The 20921-nt window shown below is 45.6% G+C and overlaps 1 protein-coding gene across 1 annotated transcript in view; it reads right to left on the reverse strand.

Annotated features, from left to right (window-relative positions):
• CSMD1 (CUB and Sushi multiple domains 1) overlaps positions 1-20921 on the reverse strand; it is a 1609724-nt gene that overhangs the window by 245482 nt on the left and 1343321 nt on the right. Inside the window, exons 24-25 of the mRNA XM_033104535.1 lie at positions 8165-8356; positions 7623-7749 (exon numbers count right to left, since the gene is read on the reverse strand). Of these exons, the coding sequence (XP_032960426.1) occupies positions 7623-7749; positions 8165-8356 (319 nt within the window). The remainder of the gene's footprint in view (positions 1-7622; positions 7750-8164; positions 8357-20921) is intronic.

The raw sequence follows: 20921 nt of genomic DNA on the forward strand, positions 1-20921 counted from the left end.
CACAAAAATATGGAAAGACATTCCGTGCTCATGAATTGGAAGAATCAATAAAGTTAAAATGGCAATATTACCCAAAGCAATATACAGACTTAATGAGATCCCCATCAAAATCCCAATGGCATTTTTTAAAGAAAAAGAAAAAAAAAATCATCAGATTAGTATGGAACCACAAAAGACCCCACATAGCCAAAGCAATCCTAAGAAAAAAAAACAAGGCTGGAAGTATCATACTCCCTGACGTTAGCTTGTACTACAGGGCTACAATAATCAAAACAGCATGGTATTGGCAGAAAAACAGACACATGGACCAATGGAATAGAACTGAGAACCCAGAAATATATCCACATAAATATGGACAGACGATTTTTGACAAAGAAGCAAAAAACATAAATGGAGAAAAGGCAGCCTCTTCAATACATGGTGCTGGCAGAATTGGAAAGCCACGTGCAAAAGAATGAAACTGGACTGCTATCTGTCACCAAGTATCAAAATTAATTCAAAGACCTAAGCCTAAGATCTGAAACAATAAACTGCATAGAAGAAAACATAGGTACTAAACTTATGGACCTTGGGTTCAAAGAGCATTTTATGAATCTGACTCCAAAGGCAAAGGAAGTAAAAGCTAAAATAAATGAATGGGACTATATCAAACTTAAAAGCTTCTGCACAGCAAAAGAAGCCATCGACAAAATAAAGAGGCAACCAACTGAATGGGAGAAGATTTTTGCAAACAGCACCTCTGATAAGGGGCTAATATCCAAATATACAAGGAACTCATACAACTCAACAACAAAAAAACAAACAACCCAATTGAAAAATGGGCAGACGACCTGAAGAGACATTTCTCCACAGAGGACATACAATTGGCAAGTAGACATATGAAAAAATGCTCAAGATCACTAATCATCAGAGAAATGCAAATAAAAACCACAATGAGATATCACCTCACCCCAGTCAGAATGGCTATCATCAACAAGACAAATAGTAACAAGTGTTGGAGAAGCTGTGGAGAAAAAGGAACCCTCATACACTGTTGGTGGGAATGCAGACTGGTGTAGCAGTTATGGAAGGCAGTGTGGAGGTGCCTCACAGAACTAAAACTAGACTATGACTCAGCAATTCCTCTCTTGGGTACCTACCACCCAAAAATCTGAAAACATTAGTAAAGACATATGTGCCTTTATGTTCATTGCAGCTTTATTCACGGTGGCCAAGATATGGAAACAAGTAAAGCATCCTTCAATAGGATTGGATAAAGACGATATGGTACATATACACAATGGAATATTTCTCAGCCATAAGAATAGATGAAATACTGCCATTTGTGACAACATGGATGGATCTTGAGATTATTGTGCTAAGTGAAGTCAGACAGAAAAAGTGAAGAACCATATGATGTCACTCATACTATGTGTGACATAAAACTGAAAGCAACAAAGGAACAAGACAAACAAACAAAGAAACAAAAGCTCATAGACACAGACAACACTTTAGTGGTTACCAGAGGGTAAGGGAGAGAAGGGGGTGGTAGATGAGGGTAAACGGGATCCAATATATGGTGATGGAAGGAGAAGTGACTCTGGGAGGTGAACACACAATGTGATACATAGATGATGTATTATAGAAATGTACACCTGAAATCTATGTAATTTTACTAACTAATGTCACCCAATAAATTTAATATAACTAAATGAGAAGAACCCCAAATTTCAAGCTCATATTTTCTTCTTTAATTCAACAGACAGTAAATAAGCAAATTCACTTCTCTTCAAAAAACATACCTTTTTAAGGTGTCTACATATGCATTCATTTTATAGCCATATAAAATTAGTAATTTTAATGAAGACAACTGAGCCTGCTCCCTAGAGTGTGGGGGGTCAGATGGAAGGCCCAGTGAACACCACGGGGTGACAGGGGGTCGGAGGTGCTAGGTGGAGCTGCAGAGGTTCACGTCACCGACGGGAAGGTCCCATGAGTGTTGGAGGGACAGCAGCTGAGGATGCTAAGAGGTTTGCCCGGATCTCCTATCATGGTGGTGACATCACAATCACTATAGAAGGAAGGTAGATGTAGGATGGAAACATCGAGTCCGGAAAAGAAAACAGGTCATTTTTAGGAGGGATAGTAAGAATGACATTTTTGTTGAGGGGCTGACATTTTAACTGAGTCCTAGTGGATGTGAGGCCACACACAGAAATGGGTGAGCCCAGGTCGAGAGAGAGCGAGCTGGGACGGCAGGTGGGGACCGGAGACGACCAGTGCCTTGTTTGTGCTGACACAGACGCCCACGGGAGAGGCTGAAGACAGGTGTGCCAGAGGGCACAGCAAGCCAGGGCACGAGGGGCTTCAGGGCCGGCTGAGGGGCTGCCGTTCGCCCCCAGCGGGGCTCTGCCCACTGAGGAAGGCCAAGGATGGACCTGGAAAAGTCTGCTGGAGAAGATTAAAGTAAGAGGAGAGTGACGTGAAGTGAGACTGGGAACTGCAGATGAGACGAGAGGAGAGAGAAACAACGAGTGGAGGCGGCCTGGGATTTACACACAACTGGCTTTTGCTCAGTGCCTGTTACAAAGAAATTGAATGCAATCAACCATAAGAATACTGTGAGATGTGGCACAATGCCTTGATTCTTTTTTTTAATTAGGGAAACTACTGGGAATTGGGGAAGGAGAAATAGGAAGATACAATACTGAAAGTTAAAACCTCCAGCCACCTGGAGAAAAGGGACATTAGCAGAAACAGGGAGGGGGGGAGGAAGAACAGGACGGGGAGGGTGACAGCAGTGACAGTGACGAAACCGAGCTGTCTGGGGTGTTTGTTAGGAGTCTGTGTGCGTGGGACACACGTGTGCCCGCGTCCCCACCCTCAGCTGTCCCCTGTAATTCCACGTATGCGCCGTTCAATCTTTCTTCCAGGGTTATCACTTTTCATTCTTATTCTGCGCTTTCATCTTTGTGGCCGATTCCCTTTTCGATTTTCCACTTTTGTCAAAGGTCGACTTGGTTCCCCCCGGGAGACAAGGAGATGCACAGCGCCTCACTCTGCGGCTGTGCAGGAACTCAGGGAGGGGCCCAGTGACCCCTGACCCACAGGCGGTAGGAGCCAACAGGTGGCCAGTTACTGACCCATGTGCATCTGATTGGTGATTGGTGCAGTGACTTGGGAACTGACGAGCTGAAAGAGAGGTCTGTCCTTCCTGCGGTGCCTCAGTTAATCTGAATGGTCACCGGGGGCACCGGTGTTACTCACTAAAACCACGGGGACTGACATCGTGTGGACCAGCGTCTCGCAGAGTGAGGGGCGCCGGCAGCTTCGGTCCCCTCACTTGTCCTCAGGGGCTGGCAAGGGGCACTAGAGCCAGTGGCGGTGCCCAGGGCCCTGCAGTGCAGCCGTGCACAGCGGGCACACTGCATGTGCTGCATGCAGCTCCTCGTCTCCTGACGGCACACACGGTCCTGACCTGTTATTTCCTGCTCTCACCTACAAGAAGACAGGAGGTATCCGCTTTGGTCATTACAGGAGAGGAGGAAGGTGAGCTGCTCGGATACCGGGCCCTCGCCCACCTGCGATGCCAGCCAACGGCGCCCGGCCCTGCTCCCGCGCAGCACGCTCACCACGGCTCACACAGGGCAGGAGACCAGTGTCCCACGAAGGAAGGTCGCCTGCCTCTCATTTTCCTCCCGATTCCTCAAGATTCTTACAGGGATCTTGAAGTTGGGCCAAGAAGAAATTAAAACATTCCTAGCTCTCCAAGCCAGCTCCCACCTTAGCCTCTCCACAGCCCAGCGCAGCCAGAAAACAAATTCCGGGGGAGCCGGACACCAGTAGTAAACGTGTCACCAAGTCTGCGAGGGGCAGTTTTGAACATCTTGGCAATTTTTCACACGCCTCTCATGTTTTCAATACAGCATGAGCTCTTCTAAAAGAATCCACCTCAACCATACCTGCAAATGCAATTTCCTGACAACAATTAGAACAGAAATACTTTTCAAGTAAGTTTTCCAGACAACTGCACTTGTAGAAAAGCAATTAAAACCAAGGTCCAGCACACACGTGCGATATGCACCACGCACCCCTACTGCTGCGGGCTGAAGGCGTTCACACGCCCTCACCTTTATTACGTAAACCACAGCTGTGCTCAGTCCTGAGTAAACTGCGTCTCGCAGAGAAATGCTGACGTGTGACTCTTAAGTGGCTGCATTTATGGCATCTGACTTTTGATTAAGTTCTGCTCAGGTATATAGGGTAACATTACAAACCTCTTCCAGACCCCCCCACCGTGCGCTCCAACAACAACGGCTTGGGGTCTGCTACTGCCCCCAGCCAAAACTTACAGTGGGCCAAGAGGAGAAAGGGGCCCCAGTGAAATCCGCCCGCCCGTGACCGGATGTGCTCAAAGCAGCCCCTTCGCAGTTTCCGAGGCCCTGTGCTTATTCATCTTTCCTGAGTAAAAAACATTTACATTAAAACATAATCGTATGAATGGATGATAATGAATTCTATTTATGTGAAGAGTTTTTAATACTCGAATTAATCCCTGGACTCACCATCACGTGACTGACATGCCTCATTTCCAAGTGAACAGTGTAGAGACCGTATTAGCTGCTACCAATGAATAAATAAGGTTCAGTCAACTCGCCGGCAAAGAGCGAAGCTAAGAGCAGACCCTATGTTTCAGAGGACTAGTACCATCTTGAGCCTAAAGTTACATATTTTGTTCTTTTAAGTATGTTATTTTCCAAACTGCTATACCAAAAAATAGTATACGTTTTCTTACTGAGGAGAAAGCACCAGAAACATTTTGAGGTGAAGCTGAACATCAATTGAGAAAATTAGTCATCATACTGATGAGTTCCCTGACTTTCTTACCAGACCTGTTTACCAATTTGGTAAGGGAAATTCTCATTTGAGAGGTATGGAAGAGAAGAAAAAAATTCCAGAGCAAGAAATTGGGGTGTGTGCAATGTCTCTTTTTCCTAGGATGTTAATGGTTAAATATCAGTCAGTTTACAATACCAAAGTTATGCATTTTTATTACTTCCACTCATTCTTTGTTAATCTCTTTTCTTTTCTTACTGGAATGTCAGTTAGTACTGGTTTCACCTGCAAAGAAGGTCTCTCACTGGGTCTGCACTTAGGACACTGCTCATTCTAATTCTCAGGAAACAAATCACAAGGGGACTTTGGAGAGATACAAAAATTTGAAATCCTCCCGAAAGAAAACAGGTCCTGTTTCATGAATCCTAGATGATTCTCAGGATTTTTCAAAGTCGGAACCAGTGTAATAATGGCTTTCCTGTGATTCAGATCAAGCCTTCAAAGTTAAGAACTAATATTCTTTTTACTTACTTCAATGGGAAAGTGCTGCACTGATTTTCACGAAGAATGCAGAATCCTAAATTTTGTTACATAAATATGCCTTAGTTTTCTCCCAATAGATCACTAATTATCTAACTGATGTTCATCTTGACGGATGTCACACACACTGATCTGAGATGGCGGGTGACGTCACAGGAGGAGAACCAGAGCACCTCCTGTCACTCCACCATCTTGTGATGACTCCATATCTGTTTAACAAAGGCAGTAAGTTCCCAAGGGTGCCTTTGTGCATAAAGACAAACACCACCAGTTTATGGACATGCCATCCACCCACTCGCCCCAGGAAGAGGCTTTCACCTCACGCTCTCTTTCAACTTCAGGCATTTAAAGAAGGAGCTGGTGGACAGATTCATTCAGTCTCCCGTGGGCACAATAACACACGGGGTGGAGAGAAGGGTGCTGGGGGGATGGACAGGTTTTAAAAAAATGAATTTTTATGATAGATTGAAGAACTACTACAATGAAAGACAAGACTTATTAGGAGGAGAAAAGGGACTTTAAGCAGTGTTTCTGGGAACTGTATGTTCTCTTCTTGCTCATCAAGAACTCTAATTAAAGAACAAGTTACTCTGAAATTATTTTTTGCTTTGTGTGCTGTGCTTTTGGACACAGCCTTCTAATCAGAACATGGAGAACTGACTTGAAAAACATTACTTTTTGTTGGTTTACTTACTGGTTTAACAAACTTACCACAATCACTTAGAACTATTATTAATTGGAATAGAACACTTTCTCTTGAAATGTGTGCACAACTTTCTGCAATTTTTAAAGATTTCCTTTCGAACGTGAGACTTTAGATTAGAATACGCTCTTGGTCTGCCACACTTACTTGGGTGTTTTACGGACTGACCAGGTCTCCCTCCCCTCCCTGCACGAAGCCTGTGGGCTGTGACTTCGCTCCTCTTCCCATTAAGGAGTAGAGTGTATTTCCGCAACTTTAGCTACCCCAGAAGCATTCCTGTGGCATACAGCACATTCACAAGTGTAACGCAAGCGGGAAGTCTGGAAAGCTCGTCGTGCCTCACTGCTAGGAACCTTCCAGCAACCTTCCCCCATGACCAGGCTGCGGAAGGAACAGAACCGTGGTGGAGAGGACCCTGCGGAGCTCGCCCTCACACCTGAGGGAGGCCATCCCGGACGCCCCGCCTTCCCGCCCTCACACCTGAGGGAGGCCCATCCCGGACGCCCCGCCTTCCCGCCCTCACACCTGAGGGAGGCCCGCCTGGACGCCCCGCCTTCCCGCCCTCACACCTGAGGGAGGCCCATCCCGGACGCCCCGCCTTCCCGCCCTCACACCTGAGGGAGGCCCGCCTGGACGCCCCGCCTTCCCGCCCTCACACCTGAGGGAGGGCCATCCCGGACGCCCCGCCTTCCCGCCCTCACACCTGAGGGAGGCCAACCCGGACGCCCCGCCTTCCCGCCCTCACACCTGAGGGAGGCCAACCCGGACGCCCCGCCTTCCCGCCCTCACACCTGAGGGAGGCCCATCCCGGACGCCCCGCCTTCCCGCCCTCACACCTGAGGGAGGCCAACCCGGACGCCCCGCCTTCCCGCCCTCACACCTGAGGGAGGCCCATCCCGGACGCCCCGCCTTCCCGCCCTCCCACCTGAGGGAGGCCAACCCGGACGCCCCACCTTCCCGCCCTCACACCTGAGGGAGGCCCATCCCGGACGCCCCGCCTTCCCGCCCTCACACCTGAGGGAGGCCCATCCTGGACGCCCCGCCTTCCCGCCCTCACACCTGAGGGAGACCCGCCTGGACGCCCCACCTTCCCGCCCTCACACCTGAGGGAGGCCCATCCCGGACGCCCCGCCTTCCCGCCCTCACACCTGAGGGAGGCCCATCCCGGACGCCCCGCCTTCCCACCCTCACACCTGAGGGAGACCCGCCTGGACGCCCCTCTGAGCTCCCCCGGATCACAACTGCCCAAGGAACCCACGAAGTCACGAGCACAGAACTAATCATCTTAAGCAACCAAGTTTGGGAGGCCAGTTTGTGAGGCACAAAAGCTAACTGGGACACCCTCTTTCTTTTCCCTTTCTTATCCATGGCTTGACACAGGTGGTCAGAGCCACAGAAAAGCAGGCACGGGAGGCAGCGGCAAAGGGGCCCACACCGTCACACTGTCCTCTGAAGCTCACTCAGCAAGTACGATGTGAGCACAGATCATGAGACGAGCATTACGGCCGCGACAGCAGCAGACTGGCCCCCTCTGCAGAGCTCTGCACCCAAATAAAACCAGTACCTGATGGTCTTTCCTGGGTCGGCCTCTATGATCCAGGTGCAGTGCAGGTTGTTGTCGTAGGGAGCTGGGTAACCAGGGGACAAGAGGCGCCCTGAGGTGGCTGCGTGGATCTGACCCCCACACTCCGCTGTAAGAGACACAGAAACACGGGGTCACTCGAGGGGTCACAGGCTGTCATCTGGCCACACTTAAAAACGAGTCCCGTCACGTCTGCGCTCTGTGCACAGGAAAAAGATCATACTCATCCCTCCGCCTCGGCCCTTTTCTCTCCTTTACTTGTCCGAGCATGACTCTGATGGAAAAGCACTGTCCTCCATGTAATGGAGGTTGAGAGGACACAGCAAGGAAACACTCGTGTTATAATTCTGATAACTCTCTGGGAATACTCTCATCACGTGGCACTGGGAAATCGCCCTCACGCCTAAGACGACCCACGCAGAGGTGGGCAGTAGCAGCCGACCCTGCCTGCACTGGGAGCACAGGGAAGAACCCTCGGGGCTCACGGGCCAGGCGCTGACCCGAGGGACGCGGCCCCCACTCACCCACGCAGGACGGCACGGGCTTGTCCCACACTCTGCGGTCCCCACTGAGGCACGTCAGGGTGCTGCCGCCGTGCATGCTGTAGCCAGGGTTGCAGCTGTACAGGACCGTCGTGTCAGTGAAGTGGCCTCCGTCTCGGACCCTGTAGCCATAGCTGGGGATGCCTGGGTCCTCGCATTTCACTAGGTCGAAACCTGTGAGAAGGAGGGTACAGCAGGAGTACAGGTGAAAGCAGAATGGATTCCAGGGTGCAAATACAGCGAAAGAGCCTGGGTTGTCGTGTGTCCCCTACCGTGTGGAAAGGAGAAGCCATTAGTGGATGTAAAAAAGGGGAGGAGTGTGGGTCTTGATCACCAGGTTTTGTTAACCATTTGGTGTTTCTTGAGGTCTGGTCACTTTAGTTGTTACTGTCATGTTTATTTACTTATCAGGACAACATATTTCCAGAGTGCCAAGGTATCATCTGCTCCCTGTGCCTCCAGCCGGCATGCTGGATTCTCTAGAAAGCCTGAGCCTTCTCTGAGTGGGGCTGTCAGCCTTTGCAGCGTCCACGTCTCCTGTCACGTCCAGAACCTTCCAGAAGTAGGGGACACCCATCCCTGCCACCACGGTGCCTTCCAGGGTCATTACTGACAGTGTTCACTGCAGGCCATTGCCAAGAGCCCCCTGCTTCCCCTGAACCCCAAGATCTTCAGCTGGGCGGGAAATCAGAAAGTCGCCGCTGCTCCCAGGGGACAGGCCGTGGCCCACGGCCAGCAGCTGGCGAGGGGCTCCACCCAGCACCACCGCCCGGAAAGAGGCAGGACAGCGGCTTCCTCAAACCCAGTGCTTACAGGCAAAGCAATAGCTGACGGTGCTGAGAGCTGCGTGCTGCTTCCAGAGGAGGCGATGCCTCCGGCCGTCTGTGAAGACACCCCGCAGTGACCAGTTTCTCTCCTCTCACCACACAAACTGACCTTTTTCACAACAGAGTTGGCAACTGAGGTACTACATGGGCTGTCTCCATTTATTTCCACCTTCTTCCTTTTTTCAATATAAAATTAAAAAAGAATGTATGGTGCTTGCTAAGTCTGCCGGTCACACTTGCCATTTGAGATGCCTGCCATTGAGGGGAATATATCTTTCAATTCTGAATCGCGTTTTACCCTGACGATCTCTACCTCCTCACCACTGAGTGTTACGACTTTGCACGGGACACACAAAGGAGTCCACGTCTGGTAACTTCCACATAGAAGCAAAGAGAAGTTTCCTCCTTTGAAGTTCTGTTTTTTTCCTACACAGTGACTGTGTTTACCAACTATGCCTTTATGATAACTCTGACTTATTTAAGAAACACAAAGGATTTTAGTTCAGGACACCAGCAGGAAGAGCGGGAGAACGTATCGATTCTGGAGCAAACCGAAGGCCTACTTCCAGTCCTCAGGCGGGGGAATTAGGCGAAGGGTCCCGGACACAGAGGGCCTTGGGCTCACGCAGATCCTGACCCTCTTGCAGTTCTCCGTGAGAGGTAACAATGTCAAACGCTAATGGGGCCACATGTGCCCCTTGAGGACAAGCCAGGCCCCTGCCTGACGGGGGACCAGGGACCAGGGACACACTGAGCGGCACCCACAGGCAGTCACAGCCGGCTGTCCTGCTGGGATTCACACCCTGTGTGACCTGAGCTTCTGAGTTTTCAAGAAGTGTCAGAAATCTGGATGTTTCCAGTTCACAAAAATGCTTATTGAATGAATAAATACTCTGAAAGGGGAGGTGTCGACAGCCCGAGGTGAGATCCTTAGTTACGTATAAATAGCATTAAAAGAACGAGGTGTAGGGGATGCAGCCTTGATTGAGACTCAGAATGCGAAAGGTTGGCATATTTCATCTTCTGCTTTAGAGGAAGCTGTGAAAAGCACACACCTGCTGGGCTGATCGGCCGGGACAAAGAGCTCGTCAAGCTGACTTGTCCTACTTTCCATTCTGACAACAAATTCTTGCCCAGTTCTACAGACGGTTTTGTTATAAAAGATTTCCCTGGATGGCGAGTTACTCCTCTGCTGATCTTCCTGTGAGGCTTCCGCACGGTTTCAGTAGCCTGCAGTCCTGAGCCCCACAGACGGCTTAGACATGAATGCTCTTTCTTATGTTATTCAGCAGATCCCACCTCGGTGGCTTTTCAAGACATTAGTCAAATCAGTTCCGAGATTTTAGCATCCCCAAATTTACTGCTATTAAAGTTAACAGAAGTCACCACGAGAGAAAAGGGACAGATGGAAGTGGAAAGGGTAACTACTTGTCATAAATAACTTGCCTTAACTTGTCTGCAGGTCAAGATGGGGTTTAAAAAAAACAACTTTTGAGATTAAGTGATAGAAAAAGCAAGAAAGCAGATTTTTCTGTAACACATTCAACCCAAATCAAGTTTAGTAGATATTTTTATTGATACATCTTTGCTTGCTCCCCCCTACCTTGCTCCAAAAAGATTTTAATGCAAGTTTGGGGGCAGAGAAAAATGTGTCTTCTAGGTAACTTTAACATGAAATGCACTGTTTTGTAAAAAGTCCCACATTTCATTCCTACATGCCTGAAACCTCTAGGCCACCAATGTCATTACATGAAATACATTCTTCTTCCTTGATGGAAAGTTGAAAAGTATTTGCCTTTTGCAGAATTTTGTTTTCTGATTTTCAGTCCACTGAAGAAAGCTTTGTTTGTGCAAAGCTCTCCCACGACTTAATAATCCACGCATCGTTACAGGTGGAATTACAGACATTTCTTCCTGGAGGAAGCAGTGAAAAAAGCTAGGATCACTGCCATGAAAGGACGAGAGAAAGTTCTGCAGGACCCAGCATTTGTCCCCCGTTGCACTCTGGGACACTCAGTCGATCCACACGCACAGGAGAAGCCCTGCTCCACGGACTGAGTGAGACTCATTTCAGCTGAGCTCTGGTCGCTATGTCATTAAGGGGTAATGTGATCACTGTCTCCCCCAAATTTCAGCACTGCTTTTAAACACTGGTACAATAAGTTGCACTGATGTCTAGTAGCAGAATTCTGACATGACAATATGGAATTCTGTGATGTTGATTCAATGTCCATTTCAGGAAAGGATTCTCCTGTGGTTTAGTAACAATATTTTCTTAAGATTTACATTTAAATCTACAAAGATATTCCTCTAAAGGAGAGGTATTTCCATTTTAATATGAATCTAAAAGACTTCAGAGTGATCAGTCTTAAGATTGCTAAAGAGTAATGACTTTAAAAATATAGAGAAAATATCTGTTTTTGTTTCGAAGCGACGGGCCTGCAGAAAATCAGTGTACAGATATTGATTCTGTATTTTCTTCATGCCCTAGGAACTTTAAAAAGATTAGGGCGAGTTATTTTGGGTCAAAACATTATTAAGAGTTGCAATTGTTGCTTGACCGTGTTTAGTAATTCTATTTCTTTCTGTTTTTCAGTGATTTCTTAAGTTATATCAGCAGCACAGATGCTTTGAACAGTATGTCCTAGTCAAAACAAGCTGCAAACACCAGAGAGATGAAAATCACCACTCCTTATCGTCTGCAGTAAGTGCCCATTGCAATATTTTTAAGAATTAAATCCTGTACCTCTTCAAAGTCGAACAAAATATTAGTGTTATAAGAGACTTCCACTAACTCTCCAGTACTGGACTCATTCTTATCTTCCGAATAAAGCACTTTTGTGTAAAAAGAAGCTGCTCTGCACTGAGCCCTTCCTACACACCTGCCACCTGGAAACAGTCATGGGGGTCTTTCTCCATCTAACGACTCACCACGAGGGACGTTCCTGCTCAGGCCAGCTTTGGGGAGACGCTGGCAAAAGCATGCCTGTCATTTATGAATCTCTGATCTCTTCTATGAACAACAGAACAAACTGCAAACATTCATACAAACCTATAATCTCATAACTTTACCTAAACTTACTTCAGTTTGGAGAATGTACTTTTTTGGTAAACGTCTCTTTAGAATATAAGAAAGGTTGCTGTGTGCATAATAAACTATAAAATAACAGGGCTTTCACATTTGCATTCAGCCAACAGAACTGTGACCACATACGTATTCTTTGTTAACTGCCTTCGTCTGCCGTCATTTGGAGAGAAATGCAGTCCAGGAGGAGAGCACTGCTCAAACTTACTGTGTTTCACACAAGAATCGAGTTCTTTAACAGTGAATCCCCCGAAATGTTTGATTGACGCATGTTGTTAAACACAACTCTCATTATCAAGAATGAAATTCTGGGTGAAGTGTGGGTGCGTTTCATTTTTAATTATTTTTTAATTTATATATCTATGTTTACTACCTATAGCTGTCTTTAGTTTCAAAATAATTTTTTGCAGCTACCTTTTCTTATTTAATCCATTTCTTTTTTTATATTATTGTTTTATTATTGCTGCTACTATTTGATGATTATGTGAACAGCCCCCATGGAAATATGAGGTGTGACAAGTTTGCGAACTCACCCTAGAAAAAGTGCTACATACCTCACTGCTGAATATCACCATGGTCACCTTCCAAGTATTCCCCTTGGGAAGCTCTGCACTGACACCAGTGCCTAGTCCACCCTTCAAAGCAGTTTTGGAACTCTTTTTCTGGAATGGCCATCAGAGCTGTCGTCGTATTACCCTTGATGTCCTGCATGTCATCAAAATGTCTTCCTTTCAATATTTCCTTTATCTTCAGGTAAAGAAAGAAGTCATTGGGGGCCAGATCCGGTGAGTAGGGAGCGTGTTCCAATCCAGTTATTTGTTTACTGGCTAAAAACTCCCTCACAGACAGTGCCGTGTGAGCAGGTGCATTGTCGTGATGCAAGAGCCATGAATTGTTGGCGAAAAGTTCAGGTCGTCTAACTTTTTCACGCAACCTTTTCAGCACTTCTAAACAGTAAACTTGGTTAACTGTTTGTCCAGTTGTTACAAATTCATAGTGAATAATCCCTCTGGTATCAAAAAAGGATAGCAACATCGTTGCAACAAGTTCATGAACTTAATTCTCAGACCTCATATTCAATTTCCCAGAAATAGCATTATCAACTGGACGATAACAATGTTTAAACAGAAAAATGAGTTTCTGAGTTCCAGAGTGAAACATCAAAAAGCCTGTAAAAGTCCAGAATGAAGGTCAGATAACCAAGAAGCCTCGTTAGGCTTCTACCAAAGCCTAGTTAGCTACATGGATGAGGTAATAATATGTGTTTTTAAAGGAATATGACAAATGCTACAGGATGGGTTCCTCTGCATGTAGAGAGAGGCAGAAACAGAAGCGGGCTTTGTGGAGGGGCACACTTATAGCTGGTCTAGGGGGACAGCAGGCATTGGGGAGTCATGAAATCTGAAGGAGAACACAGTCTTTCCCGATGGGCGGGAATGTGGAAGACGTGGAAGCACCCAGAGTGTCTCCAGGAGCACTGTGTGTGCTGGAGCGCGGCTCCAGCATGGGGACACTGCAGTGGATGGGGCAGGGGTCGAAGACGACAGGAAGGTCACAGGCAGGGCAGAAGGGCCAGCCTGCAGCCCCCGGGGGTCGAGACCCACAGGGAGGAACCCAGGTGTCTATACAAGGCAGTGACACAAACTTACTTGTATTTCAGAGCGCTAACCATTAAGTAGCGATAAGGAGTCTGGATGGAGTGAGGGAGAAAATGAGGAAAAGGAATCTGCAAAGACATTTACGTGGTGCTGAAAGGTATGTGAAGCTGCAGGATACGGGCAAGTGGGTGAGGAAGGACCGACCGTGTGTGCAGCACAGAGGCATTTCCTCATGCAAATGGGCGCTGAGATGCGTGGAGCAGGAGGAAGACGGCGGGAAGAGGAGCGAAGACAAGAGAAGGAACGGAGCTGGACTTTGAGAAGCGTGAGAGAGAAAGGTGAGCGTCAGCATCATCAGCTCGTAACACTAATGTCTCCACAGATCCAGGGTATTGATCCAGGAAAAGGGGAAAATCCTCCCCGGGCACCTTCTACTAGGAAGTAACTAAGGGTACACACGCTTGGAACATTCAGGGGTACGAACACGAAAGCATCAGCCGTACGGACCTCCCTGTCCAGCAGAGAAACCAGACATGGTAACAGTTTGTAACGGCATCCAGGCGACGCAAATAAGTAAAATAACCATCAACAGCCACACAGTCACAACCAGTGCACATTTCTTTTCTCCACTCGTCTTGGTTCATTTTCTATTAGCTTTTCCATTTTTTTTTTTGTCAATCATTTCTATGTTTTGTTGTATTCACTTTTTTTTATTTGGGAGGTAAATCCGGAGGAGGAGGTTACAGGATATTTTAAATAGGAACTTCTATGCATTTTTATAAATACAGCTCCTTCTATATGTAGAATGAGCCAACGGTTATTTGGCCAATATTAATATTTGTCTGGCAATAGTACTCGATATGTTTAGGTTGGTATCTAAACATAGATACTAAGATGTATCTATGTCTTTTATGTATTTTAGTTTTAAGCAAAAGTATTGATGTAAAAAACTGTTACTCTAATTGTAAAGGTAAGCTATTAATATTATTTTCCTAAACTGTATTTTAAATTATGATTTGTACCTGATGTCAAAGCTAGCAATTTGTATACAGTAGCTTCATTTTTTTATAATTAAAATATATTGAGAGTATAATTTCCTATAACTTTTTTTTCTCTTTTGACTCAATATATCAATAGACATTAAATAAATAAAAAACAGAGTTAATTTAGATAATTTAGTTGAGAACACGTATCTGGGCTATCTCTTCCTCTTACCAACCACATTAATTTATTAATTAAATCACTTAGTATTTAGGAAGTGCCTGGTCTGCTTCAGGTATTCTGTTAGATGCTAAAAAGATACAGTCAATGAACCTGAGTCCTGGCCCACTGGGAGCTCAGAATCTGCGTGGAAGAAAGACAACATACAGCTGTCACCGTGTCACACACACAGGGTATCCGCTCAGTGATTCCATGCACACCGACTACCCACGGGACGTACGGCACATTGCACACCATCCCTCCCGGGGTCTAGGGCAACCAACAGGCATGGCTTTGCCTTTCAGGCTCCGAGTTCACCCGGGAGTGTGGCCATGACACCAAACGTGCTGCAACACAACAGAACGGACAGCCATTCTAGGTGGAGACTGGGAGAGCTCATGGAGCTGGAGCCTGCGGTTGCTTGGGCAGGGCTTCTGTGGAAGCAGGATGCTAGTATAGTACAGGAGAACCCATTTATGCATAGGAGGCAAGCAGGGCGCAACACGGCTGCTTCTGAAGGAGCCACCTCTGCTTCCCAAGGGCGAGTGGGGGGCGCCAGCCACATGCCATGCTTGATTGCGGATACTTCTCTCAGTTTCACAAATAGAAACACGCACCGTCCATGCATACATTTACACCAAGAGACATCCAGAAGTGCAATGAATTGAGTTCTGCGAACCATCTACTACATTTAATTACAGAAAATGCAGGTTCATTATTTTCACAACATGGTGCAGGACAGAGCAAGACTTGTCATTTTTCTTATTTCAGCATAATTTAAGAAGGAACTTCCTTTCTGCAAAGGTCTGGTCCTTTGTTTTGTTTGTCTAGGAACAATATGTCTAAAAAATAAAACTCAACTTTTTTTTTTTTTATTTTAAACTCTGAAACTCATGACTTGCTTAAAATACCTTGATTATTCCAAGCATCTTATTAACTATTGTTGAATTTTTTTTTTTTTAATTTAGCCATCAGAGTTCGTGGTCCTAAAGAATCTTCATGACCAAATACTAAGTTAGGAAGAACTGAAAATCCTTTACAATACCGACTTAAACAAGTTCATATATCATACTTACATAATTTGATATCATTTGATGTAAAAACAGTGTGGAAATGAAAACTAGATTGAATACAGATTATGATGGCTATGAAATTAAATATCAACACAAATAGAGCTAATATCCACAACAAGGTGACAAGTGAAAGACTTCTACCAACTTATCACAGATACTATAACAAAAGTGTATTTCAATTATAACATAATTGCATATTTTTAAACATACTTTCAACAATGATTTTTTTAGAAGAAAATTGAGCATCCTATAAAAGTGAATTGTATAATTATTTTTAATGGTTAAAAAAAAAAATCAGCTTTTCCCCCATATTGCTTAAGAAAAACTAGGTCCATTTAAGGGAAAATGGTGAGGAAAATGGGAGGAAGGAAATTAGAAACACATAAATGACTTAGTTTTAAAATAATCATTTATTAGTAGTATAGGTTTCTCAATATATAATTTTAATTTTCATTGTTTAAAACAATTATGTTCAAATATATGGTGATGGAAGGAGAACTGACTCTGGATGGTGAACACACAATGGGATTTATAGATGATGTATTACAGAATTGTACACCTGAAATCTATGTAAGTTTACTAACAATTGTCACCCCAATAAATTAAAAAAAGAAAAAGAAAAAATAACGTCATCTGGAAAGACAAAAACAAAAACCAAAAAACAATGATGTTCATGTTTACATTTATTTGTTTTACATGGGATTAAACAGATTGACATCATATTTTTAAATTTTCTTAATTCTAAGACAGAAATACATGTCGTGGTCGATCTCTTATTTTTGCCCGTGAATCTCAGTACCCACAATTTGCGTAGGTACCAAATGAATGGACTGGTGCTGACTTCATGCGCATTTCTAGGAAGAGGATCATAAACGTGAAGGGGGAAGTAAGTAGCAGCTTAGAACACGTGCAACGCGTTAGGCAGTTTTCTCTATCCGCTCTCTCTCTCTCAATCCAGAAAATAATCTTAGAAAAGAGTTAATTACAGGATCACAAGCAAGAAAGACTGGAGGGTTCTGTCATAGCCAGATGAAAGGTGGCAGCCCAGAGAAAGCCCGGAAACATTCCCAGAGAAAGTTTCTTGGGAGCGTGCCAATCAAGCAGTTTGATACACACAGAGCTGAGGAGGTGATTGCAGACAGTGGGGTTCCCCCTGCTCCCCCACTTCTCCCAGCAGGGAGTGTGCACACCTGGGACTCCTTCAGCCATTCTCACTGGGAACTAAGACACATCCCACCAACTGCATAAGAGATGGTCCTGCATCTCTTCTCATGTACTAAGCAAGATTCACTTGATTTTGCCAAACAAACAAACAGTAATAAATAATGAATGAACATCATTTCGAACAGTCCCATGGGGGTCTTCACTTTTCTGCATGCCTAAAATAACTGTTAAATTTTCTTGTCTCCAGAAAGGTTTCTCATAATTGGACCAAGAAACATATTAAGCAGATCCATATAAAGGTACCCATAACCACTGACCCAAACGCGGCTCCTCCAGAGATTATCCTGGAGGCAATCAGTGACAAGATCCTGATTCCCTGTTTCTTCTCTTTAGTTTATGTTTTCACGCCTTGTAGGTAGGTAGTTAGACAGACAGACAGACAGATAGATGACAGACAGATGATAGATGATACATAGATAGACAGATAGATAAATAGATAGACAGATACCCTATTTCCCTGCAAATAAGACCTAGCTGGACAATCAGCTCTAATGCATCTTTTGGAGCAAAAATTAATATAAGACTGAGTCTTATTTTACTAGAATATAAGACCTATATAGGTATAATATAATATACCTATAATATATATAGGTATAATAATATAACGTAAGATCAGATCTTATATTAATTTTTGCTCCAAAAGACGCATTACAGCTGATTGTCCACCTACGTCTTATTTTGGGGGGAAACACGGTAAATATTATAGATGGATGGATGAAGGGATAGATACGAGGTTAAACAATTAAGTTCGTGAACTCATCCTAGAAAAAGTGTTACATGCCTCACTGCTGAATATCACTATGGTCACCTTCCAAGGCCTCCCCTTGGGAAGCTGTGCACCGACGCCAGCGCCTAGTCCACCCTTCAAAGCAATTGTGGAACTCTTTTTCTGGAATGGCCATCAGAGCTGTCGTAGTATTACCCTTGATGTCGTGAATGTCATCGAAATGTCTTCCTTTCAGTATGTCCTTTATCTTCAGGTAAAGAAAGAAGTCACTGGGGGTCAGATCAGGTGAGTAGGGAGGATGTTCCAATATAGTTATTTGTTTACTGGCTGAAAACTCCCTCACAGACAGTGCCCTGTGAGCTGGTGCATTGCCATCATGCAAGAGCCATGAAGTGTTGGCGAAAAGTTCAGGTTGTTTTAGTCTAAATTTTCACGCAGCCTTTTCAGCACTTCCAAACAGTAAACTTGGTTATTAACTGTTTGTCCAGTTGGTACAATTTCATAGTGAATAATCCCTCTGATATCAAAAAAAAGTTAGGAATAGCGTTGCAACAAGTTCGCGAACTTTATTGTCAGACCTCGTAGCTGTGATAGATAGACAGATAGATAGAGATAGATAGTGCAGATGAGAGGGATGGAGGGAGGAAGAAGGAGGGAGGGAGGGGGAGAGCGAGAAAGGGAAAGGCACCACACTGGACGATGCCCAAAGACCCTGAGTAGAAGAAGTAGAATGAGCGACAAATGAAGTGTCCCCCGCCCCGGGAGAGGGGCCAAGAACATCGCCACCAGATGGCCAGGAGCCCAAGGACAAGAGAGCTAGTTGGAGAGGGACGGGCATACAGAGAAGTGGAGGGACAGCTAATACGTCTGAAACGAAGGACTGCACCAAGTCCACCGTCACTTTCACCTCCCTGTGCCTTGTGCTCCTTCATTTTCCAAGGGTTAAATATGAATGAGGATGCGTCTTTCATCCGCCACTCCCCTCCAGCCCAGACTGTAGAGATTTTTATTAAAGAAAGCCAAAGAGTCATGAAAACATTTTGAGCTCCTTCCTCTTAAGTACGCTCTGTATAAATATAAGGGATCAGCAACAATACTGGGATTTATTGCTGCTGTTATTATTCATGCATTGTTCCTTGTATTATTCCACAACAAATAAATAGAAAGGAATTGTCAGGCCCAAGCAGGAATGCCCCGCCCGGCTGGCGGTGAGGTCCTCGACCCCTCACAAGCACAGCCCCCGACACCGCTGGCACATTGCAGTGCTCAGAAGGGACAATGTCCCCATATCTCACTCTTTCAAAGACTTTCTGCGTGAGTGACTGCCATCCATCCGCCTAATGGTGACGCGCAAGTGCCAGCCCGTCGTCACTTGGCTTGCTTCGGAGACACGAGTGACGCAGCCGCCTAAGTCAGGGACGGCGGTGTTGTCTCGGGCAGCCACGCTCAGGTACGGGCCTGCAACTGAGACGCGTGAGGCAGACTTTCACCTACAGTCCACACCATGAGGCGTCCAGCTGCGAAATCCAAACGCAAAACAAAGCAAAACATGCCCCCCACAATTCTGTGGGCAGAAGCAAGCCCCTGAATTGTGTCTCCCAAGACCTGTCCGAGGCCCCGCGGCTCGCAGGACCTGGAGATAAGCTCTGACTCTCTGGTCAGTGGCTCCTATGCACCTGGTCACCAGCGCCTGGCAAAGCCTGCGTCACATGCTCTGCACACGTGCCCACGCCTCCCCTGCCAACTGTCACTGGCTGAGTCACATCTTCCAAGCTCCTGCAGAGGTGGCTGTCTTGCCTAAGATTTCCTGGCAGGATGACCTTTGAGACCTGTGAACGCTTATTCTCATCACAATCTTGTCACCAGCCTGTCACCTGCTGTCAGCTCCCGCAGCCAGGCTAGCTGTCTAGTTGTACCTCAGTATTGCTCCAATCCCCCAAACCGTGCCCGGCCTTCAGAATCAAGTCCGCGCGCGCATGGCTGCTGAGCCGCCAGCATTCGTCCCAGCGCCCTCCGTCCACTGCAGCCTCTTAGGAACCCTCCCTCAGAACGTCTGGGCATCGGGGTGCGGCCATCGGTGGGCGGCCATCGGGATGCGGCCATCGGGGTGTGGCCATCGGGGTGCGGCCCTTCTGCGTTCTCCTGGGCACGTGCTTTATCACTCAAATAAAGCTCACCTCCCTGAAAATGGGAGGACACCGAATACTCTGCCTGTTGCATCATCTCAGGAGTCTGGCATCAAACTCTACACCGTGGAATACGTTCATGTTACTGTGTTTCACTGGTGCTTATTTTAATTCTATTTGTTAATAAGTGCTTTAGATTCAAACAAACTTCTAATGATTTTCAAATGTCATTAAAACACAAAATGAACTGCTTGTTTGCACATTTTAAACAATCAGTTAAGCTGGCTTTAATAATCATGAAAATGAAGGCATACCTTTCAAAGTTTAATATTTTCTGATTTAAAAAAAATGATTGGGAGAATTTAAAAACAACATTTGATCCGAATATGCAGTGAGTGGAATTTCAGAATGGAGTCAACAATATTATTTAATAAACCTAGAATGAAAGCTACACTTTCAAATTTCTCCATGAACTGATTTTCAAGAGGGAATCCCAACAGTTCTCAAATCCACGTGGAAATGAATAATGACAAGTTCACATAATAAGATGGACGTTCCATGAAATGATGAAGATGATGATTACGTGAAATTCCATACCAGAATCTTCAGGAAGACGAGAGAGTGCGACTTCAGTCACAGTGAATTTAGCCTGAGGATACATTAAATGACAACAAGCATCCCCAGCAGTTTTGGAAGCCAAAAGCCTGAGTGACTCATTGGCTCCCAATTAGAAGTAAACAAAGGTTCCTTCACTTCTCGATGAATGATTTGCTTATTTGTATTTCCTACTGGAACCATTTTATTCCTGTAGGTCTGGGGATTTGTCTTTTACATTTAAAATATCAGTTAAATATTCGACATTCAGCTTAAAAATGAGTA

The sequence above is a fragment of the Rhinolophus ferrumequinum genome, chromosome 4 (assembly GCF_004115265.2).
Source record: "Rhinolophus ferrumequinum isolate MPI-CBG mRhiFer1 chromosome 4, mRhiFer1_v1.p, whole genome shotgun sequence".
Lineage (NCBI taxonomy): Eukaryota > Metazoa > Chordata > Mammalia > Chiroptera > Rhinolophidae > Rhinolophus > Rhinolophus ferrumequinum.